The 22,525-nt window shown below is 34.7% G+C and overlaps 1 protein-coding gene across 1 annotated transcript in view; it reads left to right on the top strand.

Annotated features, from left to right (window-relative positions):
- Nucleotides 1-1,076: 1,076 nt before the first annotated feature.
- Nucleotides 1,077-22,525, top strand: part of LOC108973145 (uncharacterized protein DDB_G0283357) — a gene marked incomplete in the record, with an annotated part of 165,102 nt that continues 143,653 nt past the window's right edge. The window contains 2 exon segments of the mRNA XM_018940197.1: nucleotides 1,077-1,729; nucleotides 2,501-3,270. Of these exon segments, the coding sequence (XP_018795742.1) occupies nucleotides 3,217-3,270 (54 nt within the window).

Here is a 22,525-nt window from a genome sequence, read left to right on the forward strand (position 1 = left end):
GGATGTAGGTCAAGATCTTTTCGCAAAATTCGTCACAATGACGTCACAAAGATGCTCACCGCTTGAGAACGGCGTGTGAGCGATTGATTTGGGTCTTTCACAATGGATACGTTAGCGGCAACAATATTATCGACACATCAGACACATCTTTGTCTAACTGGCACGGTAACATTTTGTACTGTGCCTATGGATTCAAACTTTTCCACTAGGCGCTCAATTGTTGATCTGACAGGACGATTATGGTGACCATAAATTGGACGTAGCGCTCTTAAAATTGAGGCTACTGACGCTGAAATTCGGTGCTAAATTTTAATTTCTTAAACCCAAGCAGTTTGAGATTGAAAATGCAATTTTCATTTCACAAAAATCTGAATTAAAAATTGGAATTTATTTTAAGTCCAAAATTTTTGATTAATGGAAATCGCAACCCTGCTACAACCCATGTTTCGAAATGTTTCCAAAATGTTTCTTAATGTAAATAATTTTAATTATCTCGGAATTTTCAGTAAGCTGGCTTTAGATTAAATTACTTAATAGAAAACTGAATATTTCATCTAACGGATATTTTAGCATCCTCTTTGCATACTAGATATTCCAAATAACGGGCTTTTCTCTCTACCATTTGAATTTAAATGCACTTATCGTAGACAAAAACCTCAAAAATCACTCAATTCACATTTGAAAACAAATATGCCTTCCTTTTCACTCATAATTATTATATGCAGATGTGCAACAAGTGGCTAGTAATAAAGAATATTGCCATATTTTTGCAATATATAGTTAATACAATTTATGTACATTCCTAAAACACCTTCAAGTGGCAACACCTATATTTTCTGCAACCATGATAGCAGTTTTAATAAATAAAATAAATAATTTGCTACAATAAACATACGCCAACACACGTAAAAAACAATAAACAACCAGTTGGCAGCCACTTCAAACACTTTTCACTCATTCCGCGTGAAAGAGACAACACTAGTGCGCACCTATTAATTGCTCAATGCTTGTGGTGGCCACTATTGCAAAGACGCCGCCGATAAACTAGTTTCAGTTTAGTTTTATCCATTGGACGAGTAAGTGTGTAGTGAAAAGTGAAATTCGTGCATGATTCCCGATCGGTGCGCTAGTGTGTCGTCGTCGCCATACAGTGTCGCGTTCAGTGCGTTAGTCAACGAAATTTGGGTAGAAAACAGTTGGTTAAATGTGCAAAGTATGAAATTCAAATAGAATTAAATAATTTCTTAACAAACGAAACGAGATTATTTCATATTTTACGTGTACGAAATAATAACAGTACTTTGCGAAGTGCATTCGCCGCTAGTAAATGCAACAAAACGATGATTTTTTTTTTTACTTTGTTATTGTTCTTATTACGTGAATGCGTTGCGGTTTGAAGGTGTTTGCATGCGTTAAATGCGGGTCGCCTGCTATTGTGTTTGCGTGTATTTGTGTTGAATTCGTTGATGTGTTTCTAGTTTGAGTCATACCTGCGGAAAAAGAAACAAATTCCAACGCAGCGCAAAGCAATTGTAAGCCAAGTGGCGAATGAGTGTGTGCAAATAGAATTGTAGAATTAAAAGTAAATAACTTAAATAAATGGCAATTGCAAATAAAATAAAAATAAAATAGTAGAGTGATGATGAATTAGCAAACACCGGAAGTGATAAAAGTGTTGGAAAAAGTTGACAAGCCGAACTCAGTGCCTACTAAGTGCTCATATATCGATGTATGTATATTTATGAGAGATCAAATGTAATTAGAAAGCAGCAACAAAGAAAGTCTAAAGAAATTCTTGCAACGTTCTGCGCTATTACTATTTATTTACGTTTGTTGACGTAGGTCAATAACTTATTGAGTTGTGTCGACGATATTGAAAAGCATAAATAAGTTAAGTGCGCACGAGAAAACGTGAAGAAAAACAAGAAATTAATTATTTGAGCTATTCGAACGTATAAAAAACAAAAATATCAATTCAAACAACAATAGAAGTAATAGGTACGAACAAGATAAGCATAACAGCAGCGCAATAACAACAATTGTTACCGGACATTTCTAACCAGTACTAGGCAGAGTGGTGAAAAGTGTAGTCAGCATACGAAAAGTGGCATCAGCGGCAAATACAACGAGCTGTTTACACTCACACCTTTGCACATATTACTACTTCCACTTTGTTCGCATTCTTGAATTTTTGCTGTCCGTTGCCACCGAGTCGCATACACGAACTTGGTGCGACTGTGTGCCGGCAGAAAGCAGGTTTTTCTATAGTGGAAGGCAGGAAGATATGTAAAAAGTAATTACAGCCGACACACATACATATAGATGTATTAATGTGCATTTGCACATATGTATGTGTAAATAAAAGAAGTGAGATCAAGTCGTAGATCAAAAAGGGTAACGAGTAGAGCGGTGACAGTTGCAAGAGAAAACGAATTGTGCAGGATTTTTCCAAGCAAATTAGAGTAAATGTTAAGAAAATATAAAATTAAATAATTGCTAGTGCATTTTTCTCTAATTGCAGTGCGTTTTTTGTTGGTGTAAAGACTGCAACATAATTAACCGGTAGTGTTTTACTGCAAACTTGTGCTTGCAAAGTTGTTCAACGACTTTGCAGTAGTTCTCGACAAATTTTAGTGAAATCGTGCTGCCACAATATAAAGCGCACGACTGCAACAAATTCAACGCAAAACCACTACAACACTTTTGTGCAACAGTAACATTAACAACAGCCAACCAAAAAAAAAGTATATAGAAAAAAAATACCAAGGTAAAGCATTTGCCAAAAGTTCTGACTATAGCAGCACCTACTTTTGGGCACTTCAATTCGAGTGCATAGCCAGCTGCACCTACATACGTTTGCAGGCCGGAAATGCCAGCGTGCTAAGTAACTTGTGAAAGTCGCCAACTCCTTTGTGCTATGCTTTTGAGTGCTTGGTTGCATACATATACCAAATCCTTTTACATTGTGCCGACTTTTAGTGTTTTCTGGGAATATTGAGTCAGCCCGATATTTGTACGTCCCTAGCGTTGATTCATCTTAGCTGGACAATAAATAAACGACATCTACAGAACGGAAGCTGCCGCACTTGCAACATTTTCAGTGGCATATTTTTTCACTGCTGACTTCTTTTTCCTGCGGGCAGTGGATAGCGCTTTTTAAGCTATATATCCACATAGTATTTTCTGTCCCCAACTTTTTAATGGAATAATTATGTCATGGGATCGTGTACGCGACGACACTTTATGCTGTCAACATGCTTGCTGCAAATGGTAAGTTTTCAGAAAAAATATTTATTAATGTACATACATATGTATATGTGAGCATACTTTTTGTAGGTAATTTTTAAAGAGCGTATATATGTAATTAGCAAGGAAATACCGGTTTAGGTGCTTTTAATGAGTTTTATGCAATAGGAAATATTAAGCATGATAAACTGCTTTTATATGAAAGACAAAGACGACATTGTCCAAAGTTTAGATTCGATGAGAAATAACAATTTTAATAATAATATTTTGATCAAAACTTTTTAAAGTGATATAGGAAAAAACTTTGAAATGTTTTTGCTGCACTGAAATTTAAATTAAACCCGTGGTTTCACTTGTCATAAAAGGTTATAAAAATACCGTTAACCTGTTTGTAACTCGTCAGTTTGTATGACAGCTATGTATATGCTATACAAAGTGCTCTCCAAAGTAAACAGGACTTAAAACAAAAAACCAGAACAAATGATTTTTTCGTCAAAATCAATTTATTTTATTCAAAATAGTCTCTTTCTGCTTCAATACAGCTTTTTGCACGGTCCAAAAGCATGTCGAATGAGTGTTTTAGCTCGTTGGCCGGTATGGCCGCCAGTATGCCGGTGCAAGCCTTTTGAATTGCCTCTACGTCTGCATAACGCTTTCCTTTCGTGGGCAAATGTATTTTTCCGAAAAGAAAGAAGTCGCACGGTGCCATATCAGGTGAAAACTGGGGGTGGTTAATGGTTAAAATGTAATTTTTGGTTAAATAATCGATCACAAGCACCGATCGATGAGAGCAATTTTTGGTCGTCAGTCAATTTGTGCGGAACAAACCGTGCACACAAATCTTTTCGTAAGCCCAAATGTTCGGTCAAAATGCGAAAAATCGATGTTTTGGAGATGTTCAATTCTATTTTCATGAAATTCAATGATGATTTCGGCAGAATTTTTGATGAATTCATGCACAGTTTCGATGGAGTTTCCGGTGATCACGGATTTTTATTGGTCCACATGTTTTGAACACTTTGAAACTACTCGTGTATTCTGCTACGGGATAGGCAATCATCGCCATAAACTTGTTTCATCAAATTTAATATTGCCTCTGTGTTCGTAGCCTGTTTTCGCACCGATAACACAAACATACTGACACTTAAAACGCAATAACTTCACTTCCAAACAATGAAATGTCATGAAATTCTCACGGGACAGTCGATATAGGTAGCAGATTCTAACGCACCATTCGACATATAGATGGCGGCAGGGGCGCTAGATTCAAAAAGTCCTGTTTACCATGTTTTAGTCTAGATCTAAACAGTAGATTTGGAGAAAAGTCCGTTGTCTTCGAAAATAGTCCATATCAAATTAGTTGAAGATATCTCAACACATAAACAGTTTTCCAAGATTTGAAATGTGGAACAGCTGAAAAACTGAGACTCTCATGTCACTACTTCTTCCACGTTATATTATTGTACATGTCATATACCTTTAGTACTAAGTTTGTGAGATTAAGTAGATACCAAAATGATTAATTGAGGATCAATTTTATATTTCTTATAAAAATAAGTTAGTTAAATAATTATTTCCGGTAATTCCATTTACTTGTAATAAATATATTTTTATACTTGTGCTGACGCAGGTTCGCAGGGCCAGCGCGATTTCCTTTATTCGCTTATCGAACGCGAATTATATACACCGATCTTTTTAAATACGATTTTTACGTTTTATTTGTATTTATTTTTGCAAAAGTGAGCAGTAAAAACGAATGAAAAGGAAACAAGCTGAGAGCATTAACACCTTTAATTCAATTAGTGCAAATGAAAGTGAGAAAAATAGGTCGCTAAATAAACGGGCAAACAGAAAATTGTATATGCGCCTATAAAATTTGCTGTAATCGTTTAATGCGTGGATTTTAAGACTTGTTGTAATAGTATTTTGAAGTGGGAATTTAATGCTTTTTTTCTCCTTAGTATTTGTGGCACAATTTAAGTCTTTAATGTAGCTCTTAGCTTAAATAGTAGAGATTTAACGGTAAATTGTCTTACTGTTTTTTTGTAATCAAACTGCCGAAGGGTTTCACGTAAAAAATATTTATTTCGGAAATATTTGTTAAAAGGTTTCTCATCATTTGTCTTTACTTAAAGTAAAGCTACCCAAACCGGAATAAAACCTACGTACCACAAACCCTTTAACTTCCACACACTTTAACAACATTTTCTGCACTGAATGCAAGAACCTGCTGTGGCTGCATATCCATTTTAGATAAAAAAAATTTCGTATTCAAGTGTTGAAATCTTGAATTGCATAATCACTTTAAGATCGACAACACAACTTGCGGCATTGGCGAACGCTTTCGTTGCAAAATTGCTGCCGTCAGATGAAAATGCTTAAAACCGAGATAAAACCAAAGTGGGGGAATACCGTACATACACACATACATAAATGCCATATGCAACACTAAAGGCACCCGTAGCAGCGCGGTAGCTTCCATATTGGCAGTGTATCCAGCCAGTTGCTTGCCAACAACCGCAGGAACCCATAAGCAGACATGATTTTGCAGATAAATATATATGTTTAAATACGCATGTGTATGCGGCAACTTTTACACCAATATGTAACGCTGACTTTCTATATATTGCATTATGGCTGCATGCTGCACGTGTGTGTTCGTTGCGCGTAATGCACAATTGGCAAACTGCTGCAGCGCCATAAAGACAAGAAGCCACGCTACAATTGAGACTGAGAACCAACCAACGAAAATCCCAAGGAGATTTTCCAACAATCTTACATGTGTTTGCGTGTGTCGGTTTGTTTCTGTGCTTGTTGTTGTTGTGCCATGTGGCATGTTGCGGCGGCTCCTACTTCAGTTGCTTGTTGCAATGGCTGGCGTTGGTATGGCAGTTGAAAATAATCGGTTATAAATTTTCCATAAGTAAGCTTTAAGGAGCGTCGTAAAGTGTCATGTGTAGAAATGTGCTCGTTTGTGTCCTGTAGACATTTGTTGGAGACTCAAAACTAGTTTGAAGACTCGATAATTTGTAATAATCTATTGACATGAGGCTAAAGTGTTGATAAAAAGTAGAAATATCTAAAATGTTAAGCTAATAATAGATAACAACAACAATGAGTAGACTCATGTAAAATGAAACTCTTTGCTTGACGTATTTTAGTGAAAAATATATCCATAAAACGAGTTTCTTGTCCATTGATCAAGAAATATAAATTTTTACGAGGAGCTCTGTAAAAGTCGTTACTTAATGTCTTACCGACGAATAGACTGTAAATATTGATTATTGATTGAAATAAGAGGACCTAATTTTTTGGGAAAGGATGACTGAAAGGGAGCTAGGGTTGCGAATTAGCTAACTATTCGTCTTTCAGAAATAAAAATTGACCTTTTTTTTACCTGGAATTCATTTAATGGATACTTTTTTGATCGATGCACAAATATGTTGTACATTTTTAAAATCGTCTATAGCTATGTCAACCAAACTGTATAGAGTCGTTTCTTTTTGGCATTTCCATATACAGTTCAAAAATGGAAGAAATCGGATAATAACCACGCCCACCTCCTATACAAAGGTTATCTTGAAAATCACTAAAAGTGCGTTAACCGACTAACAAAAAACGTCAGAAACACTAAATTTTACGAAAGAAATGTCAGAAGGAAGTTGCATGCAGGCTTTTTCTAAAAATTGAAAATGGGCGTGGCATCGCCCACTTATGGACCAAAAATCATATCTCAGGAAGTACTCGACGGATTTCAATGAAATTCGGTATATAATATTTCCTTAACACCCTGATGGCATGTACCAAATATGGGTGAAATCGGTTCACAACCACGCCTGAAATCTCGATTATCACCTTATCATGCGAGAGTATAAAATGTTAGGTTACACCCGAACTTAGCCCTTCCTTACTTGTTTTCTTTAAAACTTCAGATGACGCCATGATAACTTCTCAGTTTGTTGAATTACGTCGAAATGTGAGTATCGTTCACTACTATTTCCAGGTAAAAATGCATATTCTGCCACTAAAATCTGTACAAAAGCATAGTCAAGTGGTATAACTTCCAAACATGACAGAAATCCATGAAAAATATATAGTTTATTAAGAAAATTCGAGTCGATCTCGGAATGTTCGTCTCTATGTGGAACGACCACGACCGTCGGAACAGCATCTTTCTTGGCTCTCACGTTAGATGATTTCGATGAAAAGTTTAGTGTGCCTTGCGAACTAAACAAGATCTTGACAATCGTTACAATAACCATCGTAGACAAATATTACAACAAAAATAACCATTAGGTCCACCAGAACCTATTACTGTCGGATACACAATCGTGCATATACTCTGCTTGGGAGGATCATATTAGTTAGATCTATTTGGGATAACGGAGATCGGTTTCTGGATCCGTTTCTCAAGCGGACTAATATCTGAATTAAAATAAGAGCAACTAATTCACTAACTGTAAATTTTATCACCAAATATGTTTATAAATAAGTCTGATCCAATTAGAAATAATTATTCTTAATTAGAAATAATGTTTCCATTTTTGTTTAAGATTTATAATTGTGTTCGTATTTCATTTCACACGGTGCGCCCTGTGCAAATTATTTCCTTTACTTCAATTATTTTCTTTAACTATTGTACTATTGCTTTTATTTATTCTTTTCTTCTTGGGATCGCTACAATAAACAGACGTGTTTTCAATTTTAGTCCTGTGTATTAATGAACAACTTTCTTTCTCCTCATTGCCTTTCGAATTTCATCCTACTTGGCACTAGTGGTTGGTTCAGCGATTTGATAATGCGTACCAGTTTTGGTACTAAAGTGTACTGAACGCAACCAGCTTAAAAGGATTGCCACTCTCTGCCGGGTACATGCGTGTGTATCGCGTTTGGAAAATGCAAGCGGTGGCTGTGGATATTGAATTTCTTGGGCGACCTTCGGGGTTTGCGCCTCCCTGCAATTTATTGCATTTGTGAAACCAGAAAAAAATTTAATGTGMTTTAATGCATTTGTTGTTGCTCAAGGCATGCAAAATATGGAAATTATATAGACATACATACAATATGTATATATATTTGGAAATTTTTGCAAATTTTTCATTTTAACTGCGAAAATGTAGAAAGTGAATTTGCAGGTTTCGGCAGAGATTACTCTGAAGCAAGCACTACAGATAATTGCAGATCTGCAAATCTGCCAAATTATGGCGAAATTTACTTCTAACACCCGACCGTTATTATCAGTGAAAATTTCACATAAATAAAATTGTAAAATTTGCATGCGAAATTTATSTTTTACTTTCTATGAAGCACGCAGCGCAAAATAATAGTATTTTTTTCGTATTCTACACTTACTTCACWTTGTGTCCATACAATGGCTGGCAATAGTGAAAGCCGCATAATCGTTCGATCGACAGCAAATTGCTAAACCGGCCAAGCAAAGCGAAGCAAAACGAGATGAACACGCTGAAGAGTGACCGAGGCGCTAGTAAAAGCAAAAGCAAACGAGTTAGTAAATTATATATAAAAATATGTGCAATAAAAATCAAAAATCATACTCGTTGCATGTTTTGTTGTAGTTGTTTTGCATAAAAATATCAACTAAGCGACGCTGCAGCGCTGACAAGCCAACGCACGGCAAAAATTAAATAAAATTCAGTTGCAGCAGTAGCAATAACAACATGCGGCAAATGTGGCTGCAACAGTTAGGCAGCCAAACCAGAGTATCTGCATGTGGCAACACATGTCGCTCACTCGTTTTCTTGCCGCTTGACAGTTTTTGCGCTATGGTTTCTTTTATTGCCGATTTTTAGCGTACTTTTGCAGATGTTTTTTTTATAAAAAAATGTATACCCTGAATAGTCAAATTTTGCGCACATATTTTACTCACCAAGAAGCTGCTTATTTGTAGGAAACGCCGATATCGGACAACTGCCATACAAACTGACCGATCAATATTAATTCTTTGAATGAAAAATTTTTTTATTTGACAAGTTTTCTTCGGCGAAATTATGCACAGATTAGTATTGAAGCCCACGCTACAGTCTCTGAAGAAATTGTATAGTTCGGAGCACTTTGGCATGTAGCTGCTATACAAACCGGCCGGTCGAAAGCAAGCCCTTGTATGGAAAACTTTTTTATTTTATGAGACACATTCACGAAATTCACCCAAGTTTATTAGTCAGCATATTTCTGCAATCTCCGAAGAAATCGTTCAGATCGGACCAATATAGCTTAAAGCTGCCGTACAAACTGATTGATCAAAATTAAGTTATTGTATGGAAAACTTTTTTATTTGGCAATGTATTGACACGAAATCTGGCATAGAATATTATCTAATATATTTCTACAATATTTCAAGAAATTCCTAAAATCGGACCACTATAGCATATAGCTGCCATACAGTGTGATAGATCAAAATAAAATTCTTGTATGAAAAACTTTTTTCTCTTACAAGATATCTTCACACAATTTGGTGTGGAATATTTTACAATTCAACCGTACAATCTTTGAAGAAATTATTCAGATCAGACAACTATAGCACATATCTGTCATACAAACTAACCGATGAAAATCATGTTAAATATCTTTTTAATAGCCTTTTATGTCATAAGAAATGCACCTGTGAAGGGTATATTAGTTGTGGTGCAGTTAACATTATATCTTCTTTTTATTTATAAATGTAGATGTGTATGTACATATGTAAGTTTGTATGTATTCTATGCTTTGTTGATGACTTTGCCTGCCCTGCGGCTGCTGGTAAAACGCGCTTTTCGCTTGCTTTTTATGTTTTGGCGAGTCTGTAGAAACACTAACACATACATTACATGTACATATGTATGTACGAGGTGTGTTCAAAAAATATCGCGAATTTTGTGTTTTTTCAAAAATTATTTATTTATTCATGAATATCTATGTTGTCCCCTTCAAAGTAATCCCCATGAGATATTATACACTKGTGCCAACGGTTTTTCCAATCTTCGAAGCACTTCAAAAAATCATTTTTTTTTATCTTCTTCAGCTCCTCCTTCAATGCCGTCTTTATCTCGTCAAGAGAAGCGTAACGTCGTCCTTTCATGGGCCTGCCTCTTCAGTTTAGGGAATAAGAAAAAGTCACAGGGGGCCAGATCTGGGGAATACGGTGGCTGCGGCATCATTAGTGTGTTGTTTTTGGCTAAAAAGTCACGCACAAGCAACGATGTGTGAGCAGGTGCGATTTTCCTCACATCTTCTCGGCCTTCTGAGAACATTTTGTACCACCGTAAAACGTTGCTTCGGTCCAGGGTAGCTTCTGCGTATGCCACAGTCAACATTCGGAATGCATCCGCGCACTTAATTTCGTTTTTCACACAAAATTTGATACAGGTTCTTTGATCCATTGTTTTGAATAGGTAAAAATCGAAGACGATCCAAAACAAACACGCGCAAGCAAAGCAGCTGTCAACAATTAAATGAACATTCAAAATAACCGAGCTTGTCGGCATAAGTGAGAGACATCTTTCACAAAAAATTCGAATATACGTAACCCGCGAAAATTCAAAATTCGCGATACTTTTTGAACACACCTCGTATATATCGCTGGCTGCCAACAAACTGCCTGCTGCAGCAATTTCTGCTGATGCGCCTGATGAGCAACTTGATGTTGTCTTCAGTTTGATTTCATTGTTATTGTTATTGTTGTAGTTAATATAGCGCTTCACTGCGCTACTGTTGTTGTTGTCATCGATGCTGTCACTGCTATAGTATTTTTTATTGTTGCTGGCACTGCTATAAACTTTGTTGTTATTGCTGTTACTGCTGTAGATTTTGTTGTAGTTGCTGCCACTGCTGTAGTTTTTCTCGTCATTGTTACTGCTTATGACGGACCTCATTTCGCCCAAGCGTTGCAATTCAGTGACTCTCAAATCTGGTCACAACTCGCAGTATTTTAGTAGCTGCTAAGCGAGTTGTGCTGTTACTTTTATTGCAACAAAATGCAAAAACAACAACAAGCTTTCTATTTATAATATTTCAACTATATGACGGCCAAGTGCAATTCGCTTGCAACTCATTGCTGCTACTGATCGGCCACACTGCTGCTACTTGCAACATTAAATATGCTGCGGTTGACAACTGAAATGCTGCGTTTCACGTGCTTTGTGTGTCAGCAAGTCGAGCGGCTGATAGAAAGCTAGCGGCTGAGTTGCACGTAATGTGTGGAAATGCAAAATGAACTCAATTGGCTGATTTTATATTGAGTTTTATTTAAGTTGTTTCAACTATATTTCTCACTTATATTTTTATACTCTCGCAACAAAGTTGCTAAGGAGAATATTATAGTTTTATTCACATAACGGTTGTTTGTAAGTCCTAAAACTAAAAGAGTCAGATATAGGGTTATATATACCAAAGTGATCAGGGTGACGAGTAGAGTTGAATTCCGGATGTCTGTCTATCCGTCCGTGCAAGCTGTAATTTGAGTAAAAATTAAGATATCTTGATGAATCTTGTCATGCGAGAGTATAAAATGTTCGGTGACACCCGAACTTAGCCCTTCCTTATTTGTTTTACATACAAATGTATGAATCTTCGTACATATTTTTTAGCTAGCTGGTGTACAGAGAGACTCGCGTACCATTCGAATTAATTTTAAATTTTTGCGAATTTTCAAATATTGTCTTATGTTTCATAATCAGATGGCAACGCTAGAAACTTAATTTAGTTAAAATTCTCTCTAAGTAAGCCTCTCTTGAAATCCATACTGATTCTTAGTTACCTTCGATTATTTATAAAATAGTTGCAGGTGGCAACCCCTTAAAAATTGGTGCTTAAAATTAATTTTGAAAACATGCATTTTTATACATCAGTGTATTGAAAATTTTATGTTTAAAAACCATTATTATGGCATTTTGATATAATCTCTGGATAATTTTACCCGGCTGTCTTAAAATCAGATGGCAACGCAATAAAATTAATTTAGTTAAAATCCTTTCTAAATAATCCTCTATTGAAATCCATACTGATGCTTTTTGGCTTTTGATTATTTATAAAATCGATAAAGGTGGCAACCCTGTAAAATTGGTACTTAAATTAAATTTTTGAAAACATATGCATTTTTTTACTAAACAATTTGGGCTGAGCTTAAAAAAAACTAATTTTGACGCATTTTAATACAAAATTCTGGCCTACTCCGTGCATGAAACCTAAAAGAAGATATTTTCCCTACAATGATCCACGGTCGAAAGAAACTTGACATTCTGGATACGTTTAAAAAGAAGTAGAATGCCTGGTCGAAATTCGATTACAAAAAACAAAAAACAAAAAAACTGGAGTGTAATTTTATGACGAAATACTTATGTATATAGAAAGAAAACGAAAAAGTTTATGATCGGATCACCGTTTCATACGCTTTAACTGAAGCAAATTGTGAGACAAAATTAGAAGCCTGTAACTCACAAACTATCGGTATTGATTTCAAATTTTAGTGGGTTATTTTTAAAGGTCCACCCTACCAAGCGCCGAAAACAAAAATATTTTTGTAAATTTCACCTAGGCGTGTCTGGTAAATATTTTTTCTTGACTTACAAATACTATTGCAGTTAATAGCAAGAAATTCAAATTCTTCGTACTTCAAGTAAAATAGTTCAATTATAACGATGAAAAAGCAATAAAAGCCCTTACCTTTTCACCACTTTGTTACTCCTTACGACCAGGAACAACACCTTCTGTTTTCAGTTGAACTCAAGTGAGTATGCGATTCCTCATTAAGGTGGTACAACAGCTTGTCATTTGGTTTTCATTTTTTTATACTGCTTGTTGCTTGTTCGATTCGCTTGCTCTCCAAGATCGGGCGATACGATTCATGGAATGGTCAAAAATGTGATTATTTTTCGGAGAGTCATCTTGGGCTATCTCATTTCATCACTTCAAATCGTAATTTCCCTGTGTTTTGGCCTGGTACTTCACAATTAAATTTTGATTATTCGACTTAACTCACCACATACATTTTAACTATGGTATATTAAGTAATTTACGTCTTTATGTATTTGCAAAATTAACTCAATGTGTCTTTATATAGTCAAAATGATGTTCAGCTCTCTCAAAAGGCGCGTAATCATTATCAATGTGTCACTAAAGTGCTCTACATCAATTAATTAATTAACTAAATTGTTCATTAATTGGCAATAGAGCAAAGTTCAGTGCGCTTGACATTCAATTTAAGCGCACCCACATGTGTGGGATTATATATTAAATATGCATGAACGTACATATGTGAAAATTTGTATCCATAAAGTACATGTACTAAAATTTTCATATAAATTGTAATTAGAAATTATTAGTAATAAAATATATATAATTGAAAAAATATAATAATAATAATGAAGAGAAAACGTCAATTTCAGCTGTACCGAAGCGCTGATACCCTTCATAGGCGCAATTCTTATGGCGTAAAAGGGTGTAAAAAGTTATTTAGCTTGATTTTGAACATTCACTTTGTATGGCAGCTTTATGTTCTGGTGTTTCGATCTGAACAATTTCTTCGCAGATTGTGACGCGATTTTGGATAATAATCCATGCTGAATTTCAGAAAAATATCTTTTCAAATAAAGGAGATTTCCATATAAGAACTTGATTTTGAGTAAGCAATTTGTATAGCAGCTATATGCTATAGTGCTCTGATCTGAACAATTTGTTCGGAGATTATAACATTGCCTTAAATAATAACTCGTGCCAAATTTCGCGAAGATATCTTTTCAAATAAAGTAGATTTCAATACAAGAACTTGTTTATGAGCAATTGGTTTGTATGACAGCCTTATGCTATAGTGCTCTGATCTAAACAATTTGTTCGGAGATTGTACCTTTGCCTGAAATAATAATCCATGTCAAATTTCGCGAAGATATCTTTTCAAATAAAGGAGATTTCAATACAACTTGTTTATGAGCAATTGGTTTGTATGACAGCCTTATGCTACAGTGCTCTGATCTGAACAATTTGTTCGGAGATTATAACATTGCTTTAAATAATAACCCGTGCCAAATTTCGCGAAGATATCTTTTCAAATAAATGAGATTTCAATACAAGAACTTGTTTTTGAGCGATCGGTTTGTATGACAGCCTTATGCTATAGTGGTCCGACAAATAAACAGCCTCTTGAGGTCAAAAGTACGTGTGCAAAATTTTAGACCGATATCCCTAAAACTCAGTGACCTTGTGCAGGGTATAAAAATATACTTTCATAAATACTTATATTTATAAACATTATTGCTATAAAGAATATCAAGTTAACTCGCGTTGCCATCGTCATTATATGTATGTCCAAAAATGTATTTCTATAGAATTGTATACACATTTAGGCAATGTTATCGTCATCATTGTAATCATTTGTATTCAACTGCCAGCTGTCATATTTCGCGCTTTTAGTTTTATTATGTTTATGGTTTCTGATTTTGGCCCGCAGTCACCAGTTTTTGTCGAAATAATTTGCTCGTTATGCTAATTTCGATTGATATATACATATGTTTGTTAGTACGTATGTACTTATGTTTAAATTTAATATTATTTCCATTAATCAGCTATCAGTGGCTTATCGTCATCATTAACGAAATTTGGGGGAAAAATTATGAATGCTTTTGTTCGGTTGTTTATTAAATTTTATTTTGAATACTATAAAGAGAAAAATATTTTAATTTTCCAACTTTATGGCAACGAGCTTCTTTCTACAAATGTGTCCAAAGATTTTTGAATGGGTTTAAGTGCGGGCTGCATGAAGGCCAGTCTAATAGAGTCACCATGTTTTTCTGAAACCATTGCTTTGTACCTCGTGTAGTATGTTTCGGGTCGCTATCTTGCTGATAAATCCAGGTATCGGGCATATTGTCGTCAGCATATGGTAACATCACGTTGTCCATGATTGACATGTATTTGAACTGATCCATGCATCCATTGATTTTACAAATAGGCTCAACATCTCGCTACGACATGGCACCTTAAATTATTATACAGCCGTCACCATATATTAAATATTATGCCTGCTTGCATAAGTTTCCCCACCTGAAGAAACCCTATTTATCTTCCTTTCATCAGAAAATAATACTCTTTTGTTGTACAATGGCGGTATTTTTTTGCAAACTCTTAGTGGCTACTTCGATTGCGTTCAGAGAGTTATGGCTTCTTCCTTCAAACTCTTGCAAAGACTAACTAAGAATTAACTCGTCTGCCCGAAAGGCCGATTTCCGACCTCTCTTCATTCAGTCAACTGGTTTTATCGCTTTATCCTTCTTTGAAATATATAACTGCATAAAAAGCCATACGTTGTGAGATATTTAGGGTCTTTCCACTGTCCACATAAGATTATATAGTATCTTCACAAATAAATATATATATATATATATATATATATATACTATACCTCATAGTCGTTCAAGTACGGTGCGGTTCCGATAAATAAGCTGGTGGTTGAAAAGAACATGTGCAAAATTTCAGGTTGATATCTCGAAAACTGAAAGCTAGTCCTTCCGGCTTTATACAGACAAATAGACTGACGATCATGGTTAGATCGACTGATCAGTTATATCGTATATTGTCTCCGACGTTTGCTTCTGGATGTAACACGAATGCTGGCAAGTTGAAAATATCGCGTTCAGGTTATATATATGTATATTAGACGATCTAGGGATAGTTATTTCTAATGATTTGATCTCAAATTTTGAGCATCAGACAAACTTCGTATTCAAACGATAGTATTTATCTATTGACCACTGCGAACTTGACAGTTGGTGGGCTAATGCTTGTGGCATTGAAATTGATATCTGGTCTCAAGTGCCTAGCATCCGGAATACTTCACTTTCAGTATGCAAAAGTCTGGCAACCAGATGTCTGCCTTCCATTCATAATTTTGAGAATAATTCTTCCACAAAATTGTGTGAATGCTATGTTGCCAATGAAATAGCAAACCGGAAATGATGGATTTCTCTTTTTAAATAACTTTTTGTGCGACATTTTTCCGCTATATCTATTATATACATATGTATGTATATGTATGTATATGGATACATTTAGGGATTATCTGTTGTTCGTCCTGCTTAAAATAAAAATATTTACGTTGCGTAGATATTATATTTAGTATAAGTAAGCACATCCATACCTACATATGTAGCCATTTGAAAATTTCGTGCATTTCTGTATATATGTATATATGTAGGTGTGCTTTTACATAATGTACATAAATACATTAAGTAGTCACTTACACATATTGTTAAAATTTTTCACGCTACTTTGTTTCTGATTTTTTATTTGAGCACTTTCTGCCATTATCATTATAGAAAAGGTCATTCATTCATACTCGCATCCATATCCATGACTTGTGTCACAAAATTGTGTGCAAAATATGGCTGCCATGCGTGCGCAGTTAGTATGTGCTATATTATGTATGTTTGTATGTGCTCACGTATGTGTCTGTATATCGCGGTGTTGTGCGAAAAGATAAACTTCAACACTTTGGCTGTGAAAATGCGGTCTATGAACTCATTTGTGTCTTTTCATATGTAACGGGCATATGTATGTAAATATACATGAATAAATGTGCCTATCTATGTATGTATGTAATTACACTTAGAAATTCACATTCATACATATGCCAGGCAATTAGGCTTTTGAGTATGCTTTTTCAAGCATGTATGTATGTATATATTTGAATGATACTATGGATGTAATTTTCGCCTAACGTTTTGCACAACAATTTCTATTATTATGCTTTTGTCGGTAATTTCGCATACTGTTTCGATCTGTTATGCTTCCGTGCACCGTAACCAAAATATGTTAGGCATTTTTTTATTGTTTATTATACATACTCTTCCATATGTTTACCTGTCTCTCAAATGTGGTGTTACAATGTAACGGTAAATTTGGGGTTATCGCGTATAATTTATCTATGATTTAAATTACATAACCGTACTTTATTTTTTGTACAGTTTTGCACAAAATATTTGAACCATTACGATATAGAAATATAATATGGAAGTTATCATCCCCAAAATATTAACCAAAATGTCTTGTGCCGATCCATAATATTATATATTATATATTGACATCCTATAGCACTGTTTCTTTAACTTTTTATATCGTTTATTGTCATTAACGGAGTTAGGTCAATGACTGGCATGTGGCAAGATGACTTCACGACCTTCACTGAAAGCTTTGTGTTACTCAAATACTTGTTTTCGTGATAAAGTAGAGACCCCGAAACGCTACTGCGGTATTTTAAACGATTTCGTAGCTCTGATTACATCGGAAATACAAAATTTCAGCTAACATTTTTTTTTATCAGCAGTATTGATTTGCCTAACTAACCCACAGTCTCTAATCTCACAGACTGTTTTGTCCCATCATCAATTTAAAAATCTACAAGCTAAGCTTTTAATTTGGTAAGGCTCATAAGCTGTATCTCCTCTGTCTCGTAAGACGTTTCTCTAACTTTTCTCAAGAGAAAAACTATTTCTTACCAATTACATATCTCAAAGTTGAGTTGCTAAGTGCTCATTTGACTTTTGGCTGAACATTTTCCGTTAATTACAAATCTAAAGTACCCTCGCTTATCCGATCCTCTAAACAAGCTATAGTAAATGTAAAAATGACTCTTATAAAATAATGGAAACTTTATTGCCGAAGAACTATATCTTATCAGTACAATATATAAGTTCCTTAAAGGACGGATTTGAATCCACTGGCACATTACAAAATGTTCCTGTGGCCAGGGAGAAAAAGAAGTGCCCGTTGTGTCGATAATATTGCTGCCGCTACCGCATCAATGACGGAAGATCCAAATCAGTCTTTCACACGTCCTCTTTAAGTTCTGGCCTACATTCTTACAAGATGAAATTCACGCAAGAACTGAAACCGCTTGACCAGCATTATCGTCATATGTTTGTGAATTGGCAACAACTTGAAAATTATCCGGATTTTCATCGAAACAGCAACAAAGTTGCTAAAGAGAGTATTATAGTTTTGTTCACATAACGGTTGTTTGTAAGTCCTAAAACTAAAAGAGTYAGATATAGGGTTATATATACCAAAGTGATCAGGGTGACGAGTAGAGTTGAAATCCGGATGTCTGTCTGTCYGTCCGTCCGTGCAAGCTGTAACTTGAGTAAAAATTGAGATATCATGATGAAACTWGGTACWCGTATTTYTTGGCTCCATAASAAGGTTAAGTTCGAAKATGGGCAAAATCGGCYCACTGCCACGCCCACAAAATGTCGAAAACCGAAAACCTATAAAGTGTCATAACTAAGCCATAAATAAAGATATTAAAGTGAAATTTGGCAAAAAGGATCACATCAGGGAGTGGCATATTTAGACGTAATTTGGAAAAGTGGGCGTGGCCCCGCCCCCTACTAAGTTTTTTGTACATATCTCGGAAACTACTATAGCTATGTAAACCAAACTGTGTAGAGTCGTTTCTTTCAGGCATTTCCATATACAGTTGAAAAATGGAAGAAATCGGATATTAACCACGCCCACCTCCCATACAAAGGTTATGTCGAAAATCACTAAAAGTGCGTTAACCGACTAACAGAAAACGTCGGAAACACTAAATTTTACGGAAAAAATGGCAGAAAGAAGCTGCACGCAGGCTTTTTTTAAAAATTGAAAATGGGCGTGGCGTCGCCCATTTATGGACCAAAAACCATATCTCAGGAAGTACTCAACCGATTTCAATGAAATTCGGTACATAATATTTTCTTAATACCATGATGACATGTACGAAATATGGGTTAAATCGGTTCACAACCACGCCTTCTTCCAATATAACGCTATTTTGAATTCCATCTTATGCCTTCTCTGTATAATATATCCATTAGGAACCAATGATGATAGCGGAATAAAACTTTACACAAATACGCTATTTGATACGAGAGTATAAAATGTTCGGTGACACCCAAACTTAGCCCTACCTTACTTGTTATAAGAGAGTATTGCTCAAAATTAACAAGTAGAGAAATGGTGAATCGAACTCGGCTTTTCTCTGTGTAACTTTAAGCTCTTGATAAGTGAAATTTTCTAACAAAATGTTCCAGCAACTGATTTCAAGAAATCAAAAGATTATATTATCGATATTATGTTGCTGCCGGTGATTTGTACATATTGTTATCGCTTTAATGCCCTATACCACAATCTATTAAGTGATTATATCTTGTGAAAAATAAAATAGAAATGTAGTATTTTTGTATTACAAATATGCGCTTAAGCTTAAAGTGCACCCACTACTTTGAGATAAAAATAATTATGCTGTCACAAACTCACATTCTATCGATGTCATCAACTGCTGCCTGCAATTATTATTATATTGTTAAATACATATTTATGCTTAAATATACATATGTAGGTATTCATGCAAGCCATTAATTTCCTTTTCATGTGCGTAATTAACTTATAGCTGACGCTCAATTTTGCATTAATCGTTTTTGAATTCTCGACATGCAGCCGAGTGTGTGATTATTGACATTTAACTTGGCACCAACTCAACTCAACTCAGGCAGCGCTTCATCTCGTTCAAGTGCATTAGTCACACCAATACGAGGAATGACGGAACCTACGAAGCACGACGGAACACTTAACGCCGACGTGTGCACATGCATATGTAAACAAATAAATGTAAAAAGTAAAGTAAAAAATTTAAAGTGAAAAACTCATTCAATTCTACATCGACATTTATCTAAATATGTTTATGTTTGTAATCAGATGGGCGATCAGTCTGAATACTCAGTTAGTGTGACACAATCGCAGGTAGAAAATAAAATATTGCACGGATAGTCAATGAACCACTCGGTTCGTTGTGCAAGGTTTTGGTGAAAATAATATTGCTTACAAATAAAAAATGGAATAGAAGACACTTATGAAATTGAGTAAAATGAAAAAAAAAAAAATCAAAATTTCACCGAAACGTCGGAACTGAACGACTTGAAAATTTCATAAGACCTTCTGGACATATTTGTCAGGTTATGATCGAAGAAATAAAATTTTGGGCCAATTTAGATTTTTTAAGTTACTCTTTTGCAAGAGATGGTGTTTTCTCAAAGCCACCATTAAAAAAAAAAATAAAAAAATTATTATAAATAGCCTAACGAGTACTTACGGTATTTATTTATTATTATAATATTTTTATTTTTTTTGGGGTTTTTGTTATTGAGATAGTTTTAAGTGGTTACATGGGTTTCCTCGGGTAAAAAACAGCCTTTTTTCAAAAATTTTTTTCTCAAATAAAAAATGAAATATTTTATAAGAATTTTTCAAACAATATTGTATTAGCAAATTTTATGTTGCTGAAATTCTGAAATTTTTGGAAAAAAATATTTTAAACTCAGCCATTACGACGTCATTTTCGGTGACTCCTCGGAAAAAAGGTGCGCCCGCGGTGGCAGGTTAATTCCTTACAGGATCTTCTTAAGTGAAAAATACGTGTTTCATTTAAAATCGTAACGTAGACCTTGGACGAAGGAAAAACTGAAAATTAGCTTTTTGGAAGACATTTTTGAAGATTTCGTAAAATTTGTTTTCAAATAAATAGTTGTAATCGAAAGAAAATCCTTCGTTCAAGTCTTTAAGAATTGTATCTGAAAGATCTGTACATTTCTTGAAGATTGGTTGAGTAGTTCTCGAGAAATCTTGCCAACCAATTTAAAAAAACAGTTTGGAGAAAAAAGCCTCGAGGGCACAAGTTCTCAAAGCTGTATCTCCGAATCGGATCAACTTAAAATTTTAGGGCAATATTCTAGAAGTGTTGTAGAATTTAATAAGACAGCAAAAAATTGATTTTTGAAACCCATAAACTCAAGTAACCTCTTGAGAAAGCTTTTGCAAACGTGTCTACCTTATTTTTGCCCCCCTTATCTGACTTTGTTGAAGTATCGTTCATATTTTTTAAGTGTTCAAAGTGCTTACTTTTAGGTAAATTTTGGTTATATTTCATAGGTTTTGGTTACAATTCGTTATATTTATTGACTTTAACGCTTTATTTGAGAAATTTTAATAATACAAATAAAGAATTTCAATAATTATTTTTTACTTTTCGCCAAGTTTTTGTACACTAGCATCTATCTCGTTTCCAACTTTTTCAGTTGCTCTTTATATATTTATAAACATACATACTACATCCATACGCTATTTATTGCATTTAGCTTTATTCTTTATTTCGTTACTACTTTCAACAAGCAAAGCTCATTTTACACCCGTTTGCATATTGTCATTATCGCCAAAGGGAAACCTAAAAACTACACTTGTAACTGTATATTTGAATATACATATGTATATACATGCATATGTGTATGTATTCTGTCATCATAAAATAACAAATATATAAAGGAAATTGAAAAATGAAATCATTCGATTCGTGCTTTTGTCGTCTTTGTTTTGGTAATAAATTAACACGAATTAGTTGCCTCAAATTAACGAGAATTGACTGACTTATTTTCCATAAAAATGTGATAATCTGAGTTGAGGGTGCAATCAGCGATATTAACTATTTGTTTCTAGGTATTAGATCGCAATTGCAGCAACAAGGGATTTTATAATTACTTATTTTCAAATGCATTGATATTTATTTTCAGATACTATAGTACGAGTATAAGTGTATTGCATTAGCAGATTTGTAAATATAAGAAATCAAAATAATGTGTTATAATTTGTATGTATATACAATATTGTGATACTTATGTATTTAACAAGAAAAAACGTTAGCTTCAGTTGCACCGAAGCTAAATACCCTTCACAGGTGCATTTCTGTTAGTGATTGTGTGTTCAGTTTGTATGGAAGCTATATGCTATAGTAATCCGATATGAAAATTTTTTTCGGAGATTATATTATTACATTAAGCGGTAATCCATGTCAAATTTCGTGAAGATACCACGTCAAATGTAAAAGTTTTCTATACATGAACTTGATACCGATTATTTAGTTTGTATGGCAGCTATATGCTATAGTAATCCGATCTGAACAATTTCTTCAGAGATTACATTGTTGCCTCAAAAAATTGTCTATACCAAATTTCGTGAATATATCTTGTCAAATGTGCCAATTTTCCATACAAGAACTTGATTCCGATCGTTAGTTTGTATGGCAGCTATATGTTATAGTGGTCCGATATTGGCAGTTCCGACAAATGAGCAGCTTCTTGAAGAGCAAATGACGTTTGCAAAATTGCAAAACGATATTTTAACAAGTAAGGAAGGGCTAAGTTCGGGTGCCACCGAACATTTTATACTCTCGCATGATAAAGTGATAATCGAGATTTCATTATCCGTC

Source organism: Bactrocera latifrons, unplaced genomic scaffold (assembly GCF_001853355.1).
Source record: "Bactrocera latifrons isolate USDA-ARS-PBARC rearing strain unplaced genomic scaffold, ASM185335v1 scaffold_46, whole genome shotgun sequence".
NCBI lineage: Eukaryota > Metazoa > Arthropoda > Insecta > Diptera > Tephritidae > Bactrocera > Bactrocera latifrons.